The 18848-nt window shown below is 42.2% G+C and overlaps 1 protein-coding gene across 1 annotated transcript; it reads left to right on the forward strand.

The window, feature by feature from the left end:
* The first annotated feature begins 12566 nt into the window (after nucleotides 1–12566).
* LOC135699667 (GILT-like protein 3) lies at nucleotides 12567–14219 on the forward strand. The gene is made up of 5 exons (XM_065219960.1): nucleotides 12567–12718; nucleotides 13076–13586; nucleotides 13648–13812; nucleotides 13869–14015; nucleotides 14090–14219. The coding sequence occupies exons 2-5, from the start codon at nucleotides 13275–13277 to the stop codon at nucleotides 14183–14185; spliced, it is 720 nt and encodes a 239-aa protein (XP_065076032.1). The 5' UTR covers nucleotides 12567–12718; nucleotides 13076–13274; the 3' UTR covers nucleotides 14186–14219.
* Nucleotides 14220–18848: the final 4629 nt, after the last annotated feature.

The following is an 18848-nucleotide window of genomic DNA, read 5'->3' on the forward strand; positions in this document are numbered from 1 at the left end:
AGATCGTCAGCTGCATAGGGAGAGAAAGCACGCGCTCGAGAGGATGTGCCTTTTTGATATCAAAGAATAATGAACTAATTAACCATTATCCTATTATGTAATTACCAATTAGCAGGGTGCGCACTGGCCTCGTTGGGGTAAGTAAGGGAATGCGAGCAATTCGCTGTGATGCTCTTCGGCTTCGAGGGAACGAATAATTCCATTTTGCTCGGCAGACTCCAGGAAACATCGTAAGTCCGTCCCCTCGACTTCCAGCTCCGAGGATGGCGGTTTGTGCGAGGCACGCTTTTACTCTAATTAGCAAAAAGGGAAAATGCTCGGTAAACGAGGGAGGCAAACAGATTTGTTGTGGCTGTGTCTGGTGAGGGAACGAACACAGGTGGTTTGTTGGTCCCAGGAAAAAAGGATCTGTTGCACGAGATGTAAGTAACGGTGGCGGCGGTGGTTTCCCATTCATTGTTTGTCGAATTTGAAATGAGTCAAATCGAAAGCAGCAGTGTGATTAACATTGAGGAAAATTCAGGCTTCTCCAATGCACATACAAAATCATCGTGTCTCCCATGGCAGGCTGCCAACAACAACAGTACCAGCAGCAGGTGGATTCGGTGATATTTTATTCAGTTCCGTGCCACATTTCCACCGTTTGACCCTTTGATTGGACTGGGGCAAGGTGGAGGGGGTTGATAATTGCCGCTTGTTGGCTCTCTATGAGAATGTCAGAGGTCTGCATTAAATATCAGACAACGCAAATTGGTGGTTAACTTTTCCAATTTGTAATTGTCTCGCACAGCTGTCGACCACCACCAACAACAACAACAACAATGGCCATTCGGCGTGTGCCTATTGATTTTAATTTTTAATCCACGTTTGGCGAGAATTCAATTACGACCGGCTGCCAGTCCGAGGGGATTTGTGGGTAATAAATTTGTCTTTCCGTGACCTCACCTCCACCCATGTTTTATGCTACCGTACACAGCATAGCCACGAACGATGTGTTTGATAATTTATAACAGAAAAACATGCCCCCGATTGCATGATGTAAGGTGTTTTAGAAATTTGCTGCTGCACCTTTTGACGATGAATGCAGTTAGAGCGCCAGGCTTGTGGTTGGCTTGTATGCAATTAGGAACTCCATACGACCCACACTCCGATGCGGTAATTAACTTATATCTCGAGAATGGTGCGGAGGGATTGCGTGTCTAGCTTGCGCCAATCATCGACACCGACTGTCGGAATGGTTGCACGGGGAACTTAAAAAAAAGAAGAAGTGTTGGTAACAGGTTTAGGAGCGCTTTCATGTTATCGTGTTATACTAGATTAAATTTGTACGCTTTTGTTGGGCTTCATATCATTCAGTGTGACTCAGTGTTGCTATCCATGGGCGTAAAAAGAACTCATTTTCGTACATTGTAACGTTTGGCGGTGTCAGCAAAAGGCTAAAAGTCCCTCAAACGAAGAAACCAACCAAAATTTGTCTATGTTGGCAAGGATGCTTTTGACTTTACTTGACTTTAAATGATCTTTATTTCTTGTATTTGTGTAGATTACATGTATTACTTATCAAGTGACACAGATGCGTCTTTTCAACTGTAGTTCTTTTGAATTTCAATTATTATTAATTACAGTTCCTAGTCCTATCAGGCCTGTTTTAAGAATGACCACCTTGGTGGGATTGGTTTGTTTTAAATATGAAAAAAGGAGACTACTTATAACTACTATTTACAACTACAACTAACCTACAACTACTATATACACCTAATCTACTATATACAAATTGCTTATCAAAGCATGTTCTGATAAATTACATTTTTGTGCAAATTTAGTCTTAATTTCGTTAATTTTGGAATCTATTTTGGCAATGCCTGCCTCTTCATGTAAATTTGTTATTCTAGTGTCGAAAGGACGATCAAGAACCATCCTCAGCACTCTATTCTGAGCGACCTGAATTTTGTTCCTGTGAGTCTGTGCACATGATTCCCACACCGGAGCTGTGTAGAGGATCGCAGGTGCTATGATTTGTTTGTAGACGGCCAGTTTGTTTACCCTTGAGAGGCGAGATCTGCGGCAAATCAGCGGATACAGACACCTAACCAAGGCAGAACACTTGACTACAGTTTTATCTATATGCGAACGGAAGAGGAACTTTTCATCGAACAACATCCCGAGATAGGTTACTTCGGCAGACCACTCAACCCTTGTGCCATCCATGATTACAGTACAAGATGGAGCCGGTTTCAGTTTCGGCGATTGCCGATGGAGGAACATGATCGCTTGAGCTTTGGAGGCATTGATTTTGATTTTCCACATAATCAGCAAAGGCGTTAAGGCATCGTTGAAGTTTGTTCGTTATTTCGTGAGGCATCCTTCCTTTGACGGCTATTGCGGTATCATCTGCGGACAGGAAAAACACGCAACCATCTCCAAGGGGAGGAATGTCGGAAGTGTAAATGCTGTAAAGCAAGGGGCCCAGCAGACTGCCTTGCGGGACTCCTGCTGGGATGGAAAACGTGTCGGAAAGACAACCATTCAACGATACCTTAAACCACCTTTGCTGGAGCTAGTTACCGGGTGATTTTAATCAGATGCAATGAGAAGTTGAAATTACAAAGCTTGTACACAAGTCCGTCATGCCAAACATTGTCAAACGTCTTTTGAACGTCTAACAAGGTCATGGCTGTGATCTTGGATACAGCTTTGTTACTTTGGCTACTTCTGCTGCTACTTACTGTGCTCTCGACATTTTGTGGTAGTTTTTCTAAGCTTTCGATCGATGAGAAGGAGAAGGAAGTCCGTCGTCATCAACTCTGTCAGAATTGCTTGCGAAAAGGTCATCACTCGAGGGATTGTTCGTCATCCACCAACTGCCGCAAGTGTCGTGGACGTCATCATACCCAGCTCTACCCGAATGATTCTTCTTCGTCGTCGAACTCTAAGTCTGTCAGCCTCCAGCAATCGAGACATTTTGGTCCTTCGAGCCGGATAGCGTCGAATCTCCGCTAATCCAACAGTCCAGCGCCTGGTGAGCCGCCATCGCACATTCGCCATTTCGTCCTCTGGTGAAACTAAGGAGTTTTGGCCCAGAATACGCCATTGTTCCGGCTGAATTACTCGCTATTGAACGCCATCTTCCTGAAGCAGCTATTGCATACCATACAAGGCAAATTAATTGCCTCAATCAGGTAATTAATATTCCAAGTCTTTATTTCTGGTTTTGTGTGAGCTGTGTGAGACCGATCATCTGCACTCTACGACTCCCACTACTTCAACTAATTTCATCCGTGAGGGAAACCCTGCTGTAATTTCTGCCACGACGCAGAACGGTTGAATTCCGAATAATTCAAGGCAATTTAGTGCCTCTAGCAGGTAATTAGCTCTCCAACTTCATTTATTTTCCTTTTGTGCGTGCTACGCTAGTCCATTGTCCACAGAATTGCTGCAATGTCGACCGAGCGCCGTATTAAGTCGCTGAAACTGCGACTAAAAAGCCCGGTGACGTCGTTGAATCTTATAAAATCGTTCGTCGACGACTTTGACGAAGAAACGCAAGCTGATGAGGTGCCTGTGCGATTGGAGAGTCTGATTAGACTATGGTCGGACTACAACACCGTCCAGAGTGAGTTGGAGACGCTCGATGAAGCTGCCATCGAAGCTCACTTAAAAGAGCGGACGTCCCTGGAGTCCGCTTCATACCACGTGAAGGGCTTTCTGCTGGCAGGCAATAAAATTCTAATTACACCAAAACACCCGTTTCCAAATCAATCAGAGGCACAACTCCTTCCGTCGGCATCGCAGGTGCGTTTGCCTGACGTTAAACTCCCCGTCTTCGATGGAAAGCTAGAGAATTGGATGAATTTTCACGATTTATTTGTGTCGTTGGTTCAGTCGTCGGTTGGTCTATCGAACATACAAAAGTTTTACTATCTTCGAACGTCGTTGTCGAATGCAGCCTTGCAGCTTATTCAAAGTATCCCGATTTGCGCTAACAATTATCCGGTGGCTTGGAATCTTCTGCTGAAACACTTCCAGAACCCTGCTCGTCTGAAGCAGTCTTATGTTGACACCCTTTTTGACTGCGCTTCACTCAAACGAGAATCGGCAGCGGAACTTCACAGTCTGGTAGAAAAGTTTGAGGCAAACGTTAAGGTTCTACATCAACTCGGCGAACGAACGGAGTACTGGGACATTCTGATGATCCGCATGCTCAGCATTCGACTTGATCCGACGACAAGGCGAGATTGGGAGGAGTACTCATCGACCAAGGAAGCGATCACCTTCAAAGAGCTGACGTCATTCATCCAGCGACGAGTCACGGTGCTGCAATCGATCCAAGCAAAGACCATCGAAGCGCACCGTTAACAGCACAGAAGAAGCTAGCTCAACGTTCCGTCTCGAGCCACGGAGCCAGCCAGTTCAAAGCTCGGAAGTGTGTCATTTGCTCCGACCACCACCCTCTATATCTATGTGGGAGTTTTTCTAAGCTTTCGATCGATGAGAAGGAGAAGGAAGTCCGTCGTCATCAACTCTGTCGGAATTGCTTGCGAAAAGGTCATCACTCGAGGGATTGTTCGTCATCCACCAACTGCCGCAAGTGTCGTGGACGTCATCATACCCAGCTCTGCCCGAATGATTCTTCTTCGTCGTCGAACTCTAAGTCTGTCAGCCTCCAGCAATCGAGACATTTTTGGTAATGATGACGTCCACGACACTTGCGGCAGTTGGTGGATGACGAACAATCCCTCGAGTGATGACCTTTTCGCAAGCAATTCCGACAGAATTGATGACGACGGACTTCCTTCTCTGCGGTTGTTAAGAAGCATTTTCGTTCAACAGTTGGCAACTCCATTCTATCACAAGACGAGTTCGTAACGCTTTTGTCCCGTATAGAAGCCTGCCTGAATTCTAGGCCGCTCACGCCACACACTGCAGACCCAAACGTCCTAGAGGTTCTAACTCCGGGTCACTTTCTTAACAGATGGGTTGCCCGCCGGTGAGATGAATGTTGGCTCATTCGAAAAACAACCGGAGTACCGTTCTGGTTCTGCTGGTAGTTCCGCCAGACCTCATGGCGAGCGTTTAGATCTCCTCCTACTACGAAGCGGGAACCGTTACGGGTAATGGTGGACAGGTCCTTCTTGAATATAGCCGCTAGTCCACTGTTGGCGGCACACTGTCGAGGGCAGTAGACGGCGATGAACTGGACGTATCCAGTCGACGACTCCACCTCCACACCAAGGGCCTCGATGATAGAGGTGCGGATATGGGACAGAGTGTGGTATTTTATTCCTTTCTTGTCGACGACCGCAACACCCCCCCCCCCCCCCCGGATGTGGTGCGATCAAGCCGAATAATGTTGTGGTCAGGCAACCAGTAGCTGTCACCGGACTTTAGATGGGTCTCGATTAGAAGGGTCACGTCGATGCTGTGCTTGCGGAGGAAGTCGGCAAGCTCAATCTGCTTAGCTCTTACAGGGCAAGCATTCCAGATGACGATAGTTAGCGGTTTAGACGCCATACTAGATGATTAACTTACCGAGCACTTGGCTCTGTTCGGGCTAATTGCGGCACTTACGAACAGCACCGGATATGTTGACGAAAATTTCCATCAGTTCATCCGCTGAGAACAGTTCGGGGTTGTTGTTTTGCGCTGTTGGTTGTCAGCAGAATCAGCGGAAGTTTCTTGAGGGGGGGGGGGGGTAATTTGCACCCGTGAATTCGCTTGCTTTTGCTGGGGATCACGAAGAGGCGGGAAATCCTCGGTTTTGTCCTTCTTGCGTCCTGGTTGATTGCTGCTTGACGCCTGCTTTCGGATGCGTTTGAAGTCCTCGCGTTTGGAGCACTGTCTGTCAGAACCTTGATGTGCACCACCACAGTTGGCGGATTTTAACACCACGGCTCCATCCGCAGGGCAATCAGAAGTGGCGTGTTCGTGCGCGCAGTTGCTGCAGCGTGGCTTGATGTTGCAGTTGCGGGTACCGTGTCCAAAATTGAGGCACCGCTGGCACTGCGTTACGTCACGATGGCCGCCACGGTATGGATCCCACCGTACGATGATGGAGTAGATCGATCGGATGGCTTGCAGCGCATTGAGCGTCACCGTCCCTTTCTGGAAGTGCACCAGGAAAAGACAATCCGGGTACGTCTTCACGTTTTCGTCTCTCCTTGTCATTCGGAAGACAGCGATTGGGGCTAGCTTGTACCGGTTGATTTCAGCTTCGACCATCTTGGGGTCGAAGTTTGGTAGACCTCTGATGACTACCTTGAAGGGCTTCTCACCGGGGATGTCGTGCGAGAAGAATTCCGCCTTGGAATCCTTCATGTATTTCAAGCGATGTGAGATCACCAATGAGCATGTTGAGTAGCACTTTCATCACCCCCAGTGCACAGTGGTCCAGAATGCAGATTTAGGTGGAATGATATGTTTTGATCCTGAAATTGAAACTTTAGACTAAAAGTTTCTTCTACAAAGTTGTTTCTTATAGTTATGCCCTCATTTTTTTGACAATGAATTCTAGGGCGGTTCCTATTATCATTAAAATCAAAAATCTTACTTATTTGTTTGAATAAATTAAGGTATACGTTCTTCGGCAAAGTTATAGCTGAGCTGAAAATATGCACTTTTCTAATGTTAATATCTCTGGTTGGGGAAAACAAAAAAAAAGTTTTTCTACGGCATTTGAAAGGGCGTATGTTATTCGCAATAATATGAAAAAATTAGAGGTATGTTATTTTTTAAACTCGTATAAAATCAATTTGAATTTATTCATATTTTTTACTATATTCGGGTATATCTTTTTTATTAGAAGAGATGCAGGCAACAATTTCAGCTTTAAAACATTCGTCTCAAAGAGTTTAAAAAGTCTCTACAAGATGACTTTCATGAGAAATTTCAATTAAAAAAGTTAGTGCTAAGAAACTATTTTTTCCAGGATCACCCTAGGTCAACTCCGAAAAATTTCTCTAAAATGAGAACGTTAAGAGATAGAAAAAAAAATTCTTCGACAAAGTTGCTCGCAATAAACTAAGCTACAACTTTTTCAAACAACACATGTTTTTATTTTGTAAAACAAAAAAGTTATTTTTAAAAATTCCCTTATTTGAGGACCACCCTGACGTTTGCAAACACCAAAAGAAAGGAATTTTTAAGAACAAAAACTTGTTCGAAGACACTAACTGTCCAACTATTGAAACAAATGTACTAGCACATTTTATTTAAATTTGTCATTAGAGTGGTCCTATGAAATCCATTTTTTGCCAATAACTTTTTTATTTGAAATTTCTCATGAAAGTCATTCTCTAGAGACTTTTAAAACTCTTTCAGATAAATGTTTTATAGCAAAATTTGTTTCCTGTATCTCTTCTAATAAAAAAGATATACCTGAATATAGTAAAAAAATATGAATAAATTCAAATTGATTTTATACGAGTTTAAAAATAACATACCTCCAATTTTTTCATATTATTGAGAATAACATACGCCCTTTCAAATGCCGTAGAAAAACTTTCTTTTTTTTTGTTTGCCCGAACCAAAGATAATAACGTTTGAAAAGTGCATATTTTTAATATAAAAACGTCAATAACTCTTGATCGGCGAAAGATATTGACAAGCTTTATGGAGCAAAAATTTGCGCCTTCTTAAGATCTAAAAGTTATTTGAAGACACCTTTGCTGAGAAATTCCAAATAAGAAAACTAGAGCAAAACAACTGTTTTTTTAGAGCCACCCTAACTCAATTCAAGAAAATAGCTCCAAATCGGCCAATTTAAGAGATACAAAAAAGTTGTCTTCTACAAAGTTGCTTGAAATTCTCAGCTATAACTTTGCCGAAGAATGTATACCTTAATTTATTCAAACAAATAAGTTAGATTTTTTATTTTAATGATAATAGGAACCATCCTAGAATTCATTGTCATAAAAATGAGGGCATAACTATAAAAAAACAACTTTGTAGAAGAGACTTTTAGTCGTATGTTTCAATTTCAGGCTCAAAACATATCATTCCACCTAAATCTGCATTCTGGACCACTGTGCAGTGGAGAAAGCTTGACTTTTGCCGCACTCGGCATCGAATATGCCGAAATCGAAATGCCTTATCGAATGATCTATCTTGTCTGTGAAGTTGAGTTGAGTTGAGGCTAGACAGCAGCGCTCTTTTATATGTTTTCAGGTTCAAGCAGAATGATGTGCAACCAAGAGGTACTCGATTATGAAGACTGCGTTTGGGAACAACGTTTATTTCATGAAAACAGTGAATAAAATATCACTTTTTCTTTGTGCTTTGGATAATACTTAACATTACCACTTTTTCGATAGCTTCTTGTTGAAAATCATCAATTGAAAGCATTGCGTAAACATATTTCTTATCGATTGGTGATAAAATTATTGAAATTGATCCAGGGGCAGCTGAGTTATTAATGTTCAAAATCTTTCATAATTTTGTTTCATGTTATATTTTCGGTTTTCACAAAGTGTACCCCAGTATAGAAATTAAAGACGAAGTCCTACGTCAAAATGTCTAAGCAGGAGGAGGGGGAGGGGGGTCAAGGATCCCAAAAAAAAACTGTCTACGTAGTTGATCCTTTTTTGGTTTGCTACACGTTACAATTAATGTTAGTTCAATTTCATATCATCCTCTGTTCATGAACATCGCATCGAATGTTAGAAGTTGACCTTGCAGGCGATGTAATGGTTTTTTGCCTTTTTTATTTCGCGTTCTGTCTGTGCTTTCATCTACACAAGCAAGCATTTGCCTTGATTTTTATGTATAAGATGGCAGAACGACGCACACACTTGCCTCGAATCTCTCCAGTAGAAAAAGCATACGAAGTCAAGTGTGAGAGGAAATGAGCGCTACTTTTAGGCTATCCATATTCAGAAGCATGGAGAGAGCAGTGGAGAAAGCACAGGTCTGATAATCACAACGTTCGTGGTTCGAGTCCCAGTCGGCAACCTTTTTCCAATTTTTTTCGACATAATTCATTTCACTCACTAATACACTCCACATTGTTCGGTCTCCAATTCTCTTACATTGGACCGCAGCTAGGTATATTGCATCCTCGGTTCATGCGGTCTCCACTTACATCCTCTGATGATGAATTCCACATAATTGTAAGCGAATCTTACATCCACCGGTTGGGTGTAATTGTGGTTTGCTTAAAATTTGTCTTTTTCGGGTTGTTGTTAAGGGGGGTGGAATGGTTGTTGTTAAGGAGGGAGGGGGTTTTACATGCATAATTTTCCAAGTCTTATTGCTCATTGTGGTGGTCATGATCACGCCGTGATCCACCTTTAGCCGCTGACTTGGTCCTGCGTGCTGCAGGACCTAGTGCCACGCCGTCCAAATAGGATTGGGCGATCTTGGATCGATTCTTTGTCCACGAAAAGATCGACAAAAAACGATTTTTTCTTTCGATTTTTTCAATCTTCAAAAAAAAAATTTCATTTTTCTAAGCGTATTTACATAGACAAATCGATGCTCTCTCATACCAGAGTGTGGGGTAAATTTAACGAACATTATTCAACTTGAATCATCAATATATCATTCTGTTTCTCCGTGTACTTTGGTCTCAATCAAACTGAATTAACACACACATTGACAGTGAGCAAGTGTGACGTCCATTTCCTCTTTTTTTTCGATTGCACGTTACTTTGCGCGAGTTATGTTTTTACATACGGGAGGTTCTTTTAAAAGAGAACTTTAACCGCACTTGATTGCTAATTACAGACTAATTTATTTCATTAAATTTTTCCCTACTCCTAACCGATGTACGTTGGTCGGTGCTGCCTTGTCAGCACCTCGTTTCCGTTGTTCCCAATCGCATCAATATCGCTGAGTTGACGGGTCGATCGGTCGTTGGCTTTGCTGCTTGGCTGGTCGGTCGTTAACTCGCGCATTTTATTCAAAGAAAAATTCCTTTCCTGTGATTTTATTGAATATAATATAGAAATTAATTTCTTGGAGTACCAGCGTGAACAAACGTATTGTAAAAAAAATCAAAAGATCGATCTTCTGGTACCGATTAAATCAGTGGATCGATTCTAGAGCCAAATTTATGATCGATCTGTCAAGATCTATCTTTCTCTGAAGATGGCCCAATCCTACGTCCGAAGCGGTAAGGAGCAGAGTACATGGTTAGAAAAAAGTACCCAAAAGTAAGTTCTTTTCACTCATCTCGGCACTATAGTGCAGGAACCCAAAATTAGGTAAAGCAGGTCAAAGTAATTTTCATTTACTTGTGTGCAGTTCGTGTGGAATTTTTCACTGGCTTTTTAACCAAAAGTAAGTTAGTTGTATCCAACAGTAGGTAAATATGATTATACTCAACGTTGGGTTCCCACACTTTACTACCCCTGTTGGGTGGTCTTGCTCCTCCGTTTTTGACAACATTAGAAGGAGAAAAGCAGACAAACTAGTCAAAAGTAGGTAAAAGTGAACTTTCCGTTGGGTACTTTTTTCTTACCGTGTAAGGAAAGCAGTGCTGTTTTATATCTGTTCAGGTTCAAGCAGAATGATGCGCAAACAAGTGGTACTCGATTATGACGACTGCGTTTGGGAACAACGTTTATTTCATGAAAACAGTGATGAAATTATCATTTGCACATTTTTCAAAAGTGTTTTGATTAAAAATTGGAATAGTATTTATTTCAGCCGATTCGTTAAGTAATATCCTATCTATTGGCGTATTTGGGTTTTATTTTCGTCTGTAAATGACAAAGTTACAAGCGTTCGAAACCTAACACTATTTCACCACACACATTTTTTGATTTGTACCCCAGTATAGTCGACAAAGACGTAGTTCTACGTCAAAAAAAAAGGATTATATATAATCAGATTGTAAAGTACATATATAGAGCACAATAAAGTAGATTAAGTATAAAATCATAAAGCTCCAGTTGTAAGCCAAGAAGAAGAAAGTGATTTATATACACTTCGCACTACGTAAATCTTATATCAGCTCCACATAGATAAGCCACAATTGTATCTTAAAATTATTGTCAGGTTGGGAAAAAACCTGAAGACATAAATCAATTGATTATTGAATTATGATTTGAACTCCACTTCAAACTAGCATTTGCTGTTCAATTGAGCAGTACAGAAACTGAGACCAATTAAAATATCCATTAAGGCCTCGTCTATCTAAGGATAATATCAAAAACCGAGATTCTACTGGGTTCTATTCACCTGGTGGCTCAATATGGGATTTTTTTTTTTTTTTATAAAATTTGGTTTTAATGTTCAGCCAAGATGGATTTTGAGTCCTTCTTTTGAATGTTACGATTGAATTTTGTTGAATAGATTTTACTAAATCCATACGTCTAGTTAGATTTTTGGAAGCACGCACAATTTTTGAGAAAACTGAGTTATATTTGAATAAGGAGGAACTATCGAAAACATAACGTTTTTTTTTATAATGGAACTATTACGTTTGTGGTATTTCGCTTGATGGCTTACCCGGTATTTATCAAAACCCAAAAATCAGGTGCTTTGATCCTATTCATCTACATTATTGCTTTGATCCTATTCATCTACATTATTACTAAAGTATAAAAAAAACTTATACGCGAAATGTATTGTTGATAAGTATTACACATAATAAAGTCAATATTGTGACATTAGTGTCAAAAAGCACGGCTTCAAAGAAGTATAAGGCTATATACAACTTTGTCTCAGACGTCATTTTGATCAAAAATGCTACAATTTTAAGTTCAAGGACGCTATTTTGAAAACATTGCAAGCTGTGTAGGTTAGTAAGCATACTGGCAGTTAGTTTCAAATGAATCGGTTATCATCTCAATTAATCGATTAATCGACATTTACCGACATCCCTAATTTCAATGCTTGATAATAAAACAATGATTGGATTATTATTTAAATTCTAAAGCTTTCCCATCTAAACCAGAATTTGTAAACATCTCTCAGAGTGTTCTATTCTAAATCAAAGCTATATAAGTACATGTAAGAGTTCGCTTACGTAAATGGTTAATACATACAGTCTCTTCAAATCACCGACCACTTTGGGGCAATCATCCGCGCCGTTATGAATGAACCACATCGAAATGGAATCATACATTTACAAACCTATCGCACATTCGACTTCAGCCCCCGTGATCCGACGACTCTGTCTGTTGGACTAAATAATCATACATACAGTCAAGTCCGGTCACAATCTCGTTCTTGAAAAATGAACAACATAAACGAAGAAGACCAGTTTTTATTATTGAATCGGTCTCACTGGATTATGCCGGCGATCTGGAATCTCGTTCATAGCTGTGTATTGCCTTGAAGAGATTAACTTGAATCGTCGCATAACGAAACGCAAGTATAACGGTTCCCATCGAAGCACACCACTCATAGCTCCATGGAAATGAGCTCCCCGCGAATGAAAGAAGAAATAAAAGAAGAATAGAACCAAACGGCAGAAAGGTCATCGAGAGACAGTTGGTAGTGTTCTACTTCTACACATACCTACCGGTCGGTCGGTCGGTCGGTGGCGATGATGACGACGGGAAGGCAAGAGATTAGTAACGTTCGATTGAGTCTGCATGCTGCGGCAGTTTCAGTTGAACCGTTGCCAGAACCAGCAAGCCTCTTGTCGTCGGAGTGCACGCGGAGCTCGTGGTAGAGAATACGACCCACGTTGATCGTATTTTGATTATCGGAGTGCATAAATCAATTTACATTTGCTGCGAGGGACTTCGCTTCCGGGTTGGTAGGAGTTTATGTATGTTTGAGGGAGAGAGAGAGAGTGACGAAAAAAGTTCCCAGTGGAGTAGACTTGTTCGTGTGGGGTTGAATAGTGCTAAATGTAGGAAATTGGATCCAATCTTATCCGAAAGATACTCCAGACTCAGGGATCCCAGCAATCAGCAAGTCACTTAGTGAAATTTTGGATTTCTAATTTGTAGAAAAAGAAATTATCTCCACATCGAATAAAATCGCCAAAAAGTGAACAAGTCTACTGCACTGATGTATATTGTTCTCATATCGTTCATTCCACAAACGACTATTATTATTATTATGATTCACGACCACATTTCGCGGTGGGCTATTGGTTATTGAAATTGATTGTTTTTTGTAGCCTGGCCTGCTTCGGTCCGTCCCGTCCCAAACCCCGCAGTTGGCATAGGAAAGTAGCGCACTACTTCCGGGTGGCCATTTTTCACGCTTCGTTTAATTCAATTTCGACTCCGCACCGTTCCCGATTCTGTCGTTCGATTCCGGGCAGCCTTGGAGGACCAACCATCGAGCGGGTGTGTTTGTGTGTGGGCGTAAAAATAATGAGCCTTCGTCCGTCTGTGGCAAAACCGGTGACGAAATTGACGATAATGACGATGAGGACGATGATGATTGGGATTTTCTGGTTGGCCATTATATTCTCATTATCGGCCGGACAAGAAATTGATTTCGGCTTCGAATCGAACAAAGAATCGGCGGTCGGCGACGGTGCCGATGATAAATTACAAGTGTCAATTTATTACGAAGCACTTTGCTCCGACAGCTTCTCATTTATCACGAATCAGCTATTCCCGGCTTGGCAAAAGCATCGCGACCAAATGGACCTGAAGTTGGTTCCCTTCGGGAAGGCTTACGTGAGTTGCTGTGTGAGATGCTCCCAACACCATTAAACCCTAAACAAACCGATTCTTGTAGATTGATGACTCCAATCCGGGCGACCCGGTTTACTACTGCCAGCATGGTCGCCGCGAGTGCACCCTAAACATCCTTCATGGATGCATCCTGGCGAAGCTTCCATTCGAGCGGGCCTTCCCCGTGGTGGCCTGTTTGATGAAAGGCACACGAACGTCCTTTGATCAGGTAGGTCAGCTAATCAATTCCATCGAAAGATTAATCACATTTGTAACCTGTGGCAGTGCATCAAGTGGAATCCAGCGGACAAAGCTGACATCCTAGAGTGTTCCCACGGTCAAGAGGGTGCTAAGTTATTCAAGGGTTTTGAAGAGGAAACCAATCGGGTTGCAACGCCGCTGTCGTTCGTCCCGTCGATTGAAGCCGATAAGGTAAGTGTGGTGATTTAATAGTAGAGGATACTAAGCAGTTTCTATTGATCCTATTTCAACTTTCTTCGAAACAGAACTTCGACTATTATGAGCAAGATCGATGGCTGCACGGATTTGACGACAAATTCCGCAGGGAGTATGAAAGGAAGTTTCGTAGAAGCTTGAACTGACGAGGTTGGATTGGATGGCACCTCTTTCGTTTGTAGTACGTTTGATCAAATAAATATCAAATACTGGTTTAACTTTATTAATAATTTACTTTGTGATGAGAACAAATCAAGAGTATTGGCAAAGTAACATTATAAATTTCTCAGTGATCTATTCATAGATCAGTTACATTTCAAATTACTGTCGAGAAACTTCAGCTCAAAAGTTATGCATGTCTTCACCAAAATTGTTCTATGGACCAATCTCTTGAAAATGGTTATTTACTTTACTTTTGCTGGTCAATGTTGCGCCAACTAACTCGATCCCTGGCTGCTTGTCTCCAATTCCTCGAGTGTCCCACACTTAAGTCGGAATGAATGCGGTTACTTTCCAAGAAATTGAGAGTCTTACAGTTTCATGTTCCGAGTTTCCAATCGCTAGTCCGTATTTTTCCGGTCCGTATTTACATAGTTTGCTTCCTGTACTTTTTTAGTTTTACGGTTGACTTGTAGGGCCACTGCCACTTGTCTCGCCGGAGGACCATCGTGCACCAAGGTCCCACCGGCGTTGGATACCCGATCTTTCCTATGGTTACTCGTACCCCAGCCGGTACCGCGGGGAGGTAGGGATAGGAGTTACTGGACAACAGGCTAAGGATCACATTAGGGTCTATTTTATACCTGTAGGTACGCGGGGTATCAATGGTCAATGGTCCAGTCATTTACCAGCCATTTTGAAAATGGTAAACAATTCAGATTGGAATCGAATCACTAGGTGGCACTAGTGTCTGTAGAAAACTTAGTTTGATCATCTTTAATAGAATAAATTTCTCGTAATGTGTGTTAGATAGAAGGATGCGGTCTTCTGCAATGTTTTTTAGATTACAAAGACCTGCACTGCAGTTTATTTTTTTGATTCAAAATTATTTCACCAGCTGGCTCTAGTGATCATATGAAATTTGTGTACATGCAATATCTCATGATCCAGGCTATATACAAAGTTGCTGTTTTCTGCAATGTTGTTCAGGAGACCAAGACCTTTTGAATTGTGAACAGTTGAGAACGGAATTCACTCACTAGGTGGCACTAGTGTTAATGTATACATCGTGTACATGCAGCGTCAACATCTCGAGATTCTTGCTAGATAAAAAAAAATGCTGTGGTCTGTGGGATCGAAGTGTGCTGTGCTCTTGAACGGACGCGATATTTGTGTCCCCCCGTAATTTTTTTCAAATTTTTAAATGTGAAATTTTTCTACATTTTGACTTGAGTGATTTTCAACTACGGACTTGCAGTGGCAACGGGTTGGATGCGCGGTTATCGAGTGTGGAAATAATGAAATTCCGAATTTGGGCCGAACGCGAGCGAAGCGTAGTATGTAGTTGTTGGTGCTGCCATGGTGATTGTATTTGGTGAGCTTGTTCCAATTAAAAACAACCCGTTTGTTTCCTGCCAGGATAACCTCAATCGCGCGTGATCAATTTTGCGAGTGCAAGAACATACATAGTTGAGTCTTGTGGGGAGGGGGGAAAACATTAGGATTTATTCCAGGCTACTATTGTAGAGGATCGTCATTGATAGATATTGGGCGGAACGCGTCGGAATGTTTAGAAAAATAGGGCGCACGCTTGATCCGGTTTGGGATACATTGTTGACTGCTTTCGGGAACGTGTTTTAATTTTGATAACTTGTTTAACCAGGGCTTAAACAATCGCATATCATAACAATAGCTTGTTATGATAGCCTGAACAATGCGTAAAGAGCGAACCGAAACATTGAACGTCGCGTGAAAGTGGAACTTAATAAAGGCCTAAGTGCTTTTTCGTAACTTTTAGTTTGCGGATTAGAAAGATCATCGATTGCAGGACAGTGTTGCCGATTAATATTGGATAATCCAAAACTATGTTGATCATTATAATATTATTTTTTGAATTACAAATGATAAGACAATCTTATTCAAATGTCGTAATAATACCTCTCACCAAAGCAAAATGATTTATATGGTTTTTATAAAACTTGACGATACCAATACTAATAAGGAAAGGAATTCCGCATTTCCTTTTCCCAAGTCCTTTTCCTCTCCTTCTCTTCTCTTCTTCTCTTTTCAGAAAGCGAGTAATGGCGCTATAACCATATGCCATATAGGGCTAGGACAAGAGTTAGTGCTCAGGTCCCAACCGCTAGAAAAAAATGGAGCATAACTTAACCTGTTCAGACTAAATGCTCCCAACGACAAATGATTTATAAATAACAATACAACGGAACGGTAAGAGATTCTGAAGCATCGTATTAAAATCTTGGATTTAAACAGGCCCGATGTTTCTAAATCATCTTGCCCCTCAAATGCTGCACAGTAGGCCTGGCCGTTTTGATATATTTTGCGCATCTATGATGTGCAACATATACCAAATAGAAGAAAAAAAGTGATGGAGGTATATCTATCATTTTCCAGGAGATCAAGACCTTTTGTATTGTGGACAGTTAAGTCCGAAATTATCTCATTAGGTGGCATTTGTGTTCTTATAAATTACATGTACATGCTGGGGTGACATCTCGAGCTCCATGCTAGAATGCGAAGGGCTTTTGAATTGTGAATGGTTTTGTTCGGAATTCTTTCACTAGGTCGCACTAGTGTGTAGCGGGTCGATAGTTGTTTTCAGGGGAAAGGAAAATCACGGCCTGCATGGCGACGGGTAGGTGTTGTTACCAGTTGGTTACAATCCGTAGATTTTCGTCTGTATGAGTTATTGTTGGTTGGGAAAATTCACGTTTTGGTAAACAAGAACGTTACTGAAGGGAGGAAAATCTCAGCTTTAAAATAACAGTGGATGCACAAGTTGGATGATGATAGCCATCTTAGATTTGGAAGATTAGGGAGAGAAACAAACAGGCGTCCGTGTGGAAAAGACCGGTATCTTAAAGTGCAGTGTCATTTAGTGTAATTCCTGGGGGTGTCATTAAGTGTAATTGTGGGGTTTCTGGGATGTTCATCAATCGTCCATCATGGACGTCACGGTCAGCCGATGTCGTCAACGACGGAAGACGCCTGTCAGCCAAACGAGCCAGCAACGCCTACTGAGCCGTACGTCGCTGATGAACGCCACCAGATCCGATGTTTGCAGCCCGCGCCTCTAGTTTCCGGCCACACGGTAGTGCAGGAGCAGCCAGTAGGAGTACAGTGCCAATTTTAAACCCTCGCGCACATGCCACATATACACACTTAGAAAAAATCATGTAAATTTAGGTGCTCTGAGACTGACATATACGAGCGTCAATTTTGACATAAAATTGCGTCGAAATAGACGCGAAATTCAGTTCAATCAAACGTACTTTTCGTCGAATAACGAACTTTTCAGTCTCGGAGGACTTAATTTTACATGACATGTGTGACTATGGCATGACCAGACACTCCCGGGTAACTAGCTCAGTAGCATGAGACCCCTGAACTGTGTCGCAGGGCCGGCATGTTACTGGGTATTCGGAGGGGCTACGCGGACAAAGTATGAAACACAGGAATATTCACATTTTCTAAAACATTTATTTGCCCTTTTCTGTGGCGTGTGGGTGTGGGTTTTCACATATATGTGGCGTGTATGCGAGAGTTTATGAACAGTACAGTACTCACTGTTGCAGCAGATTCTCCTTCGGCATCGCGACGCTGGAGTTGGCCCACACGGCTGCTCCTGCACTACCGTGTGGCCGGAAACTTGCGGCGCGGGCTGCAGACAGTGTTGTTGCCGCTTTGGGAGAATGGCGGATCTGGTGGCGTTCATCAGCCACATACGGCTCAGCAGGCGTTGCTGGCTCGTTTGGCTGGCAGGCGTCTTCCGTCGTTGACGGCATCGGCTGACCGTGGCATGGCCACCTTGGTCGAGCCGAGACGGGACCCTCCTTGGCAATTAAGGCCACCGGCCTGAGGGAATCGTCCCTGACGGACGATCGAGGATCATTTACTATTAGGCTCGGAAGCCATCTTGACTTCCGAGCCGAGCCGTGTAAAACCGTTTTGCTTACGGTACGAGGTGTACAAAATGTACAAAAGCACAAGAGCACAAGATCACAAGAGGTCCTGAACGGAGGTAGGCTTTCCAGCCCAAACCCCCACAAGGGGGGGGGGGAGGGTTTATTGTATATGCACTACACTTCACGATACCGGTCTACACGGACGCCTGATTACTTCTGCCAATTAGAAGGTTTTTTCTTTTACAACATGGCCACTCGCATGCCTTTTGCCGATCATTCTCCATTTTTAGCTTAATTGTCCTCCCTTTAGTATCGTTCGAGTGTTTTTGCAGCGGTACTAACCCTCTCGCTGCTGTGTGTTGCCTTCTGTCTTTTAAATTAAAATACGTGAATTTTCCAAACAACAACAACTCATACAAACGAAAATCCACGGATTGTAACCAACTGGTTACACATGTTTGTTAACGTGTCATCCTTTATGTCAAAGATGGATTCCGTCACGTGTAAAATTAAGAATATCTAAGTGTGTAATGAAAACCCACACCCACACGCCACAGAAGAGGGCAATACATGTTTTAGAAAATGTGAATGTTCCTGTGTGTTCATACTTTGCCCGCGTAGCTCCTCCGAATACCCAGTAACATGCCGGCCCAGCGACACAGTTCAGTAGTCTCATGCCACCGACAAACCGACATGAATGATCCTACAAATTACAAAGAAATTT

Source organism: Ochlerotatus camptorhynchus, unplaced genomic scaffold (assembly GCF_037179485.1).
Source record: "Ochlerotatus camptorhynchus isolate MF236.1 unplaced genomic scaffold, CSIRO-AGI_Acam_v1.1 ptg000114l, whole genome shotgun sequence".
Taxonomy (NCBI): domain Eukaryota; kingdom Metazoa; phylum Arthropoda; class Insecta; order Diptera; family Culicidae; genus Ochlerotatus; species Ochlerotatus camptorhynchus.

Coding starts and splice junctions, on each gene's coding strand:
- LOC135699667 (XM_065219960.1), top strand. CDS start 13,275: ATGAGCCTTCGTCCGTCTGTGGCAAAACCGGTGACGAAATTGACGATA. Junction 13,587..13,647: donor TTCCCTTCGGGAAGGCTTAC/GTGAGTTGCTGT, acceptor CGATTCTTGTAG/ATTGATGACTCCAATCCGGG. Junction 13,813..13,868: donor CACGAACGTCCTTTGATCAG/GTAGGTCAGCTA, acceptor AACCTGTGGCAG/TGCATCAAGTGGAATCCAGC.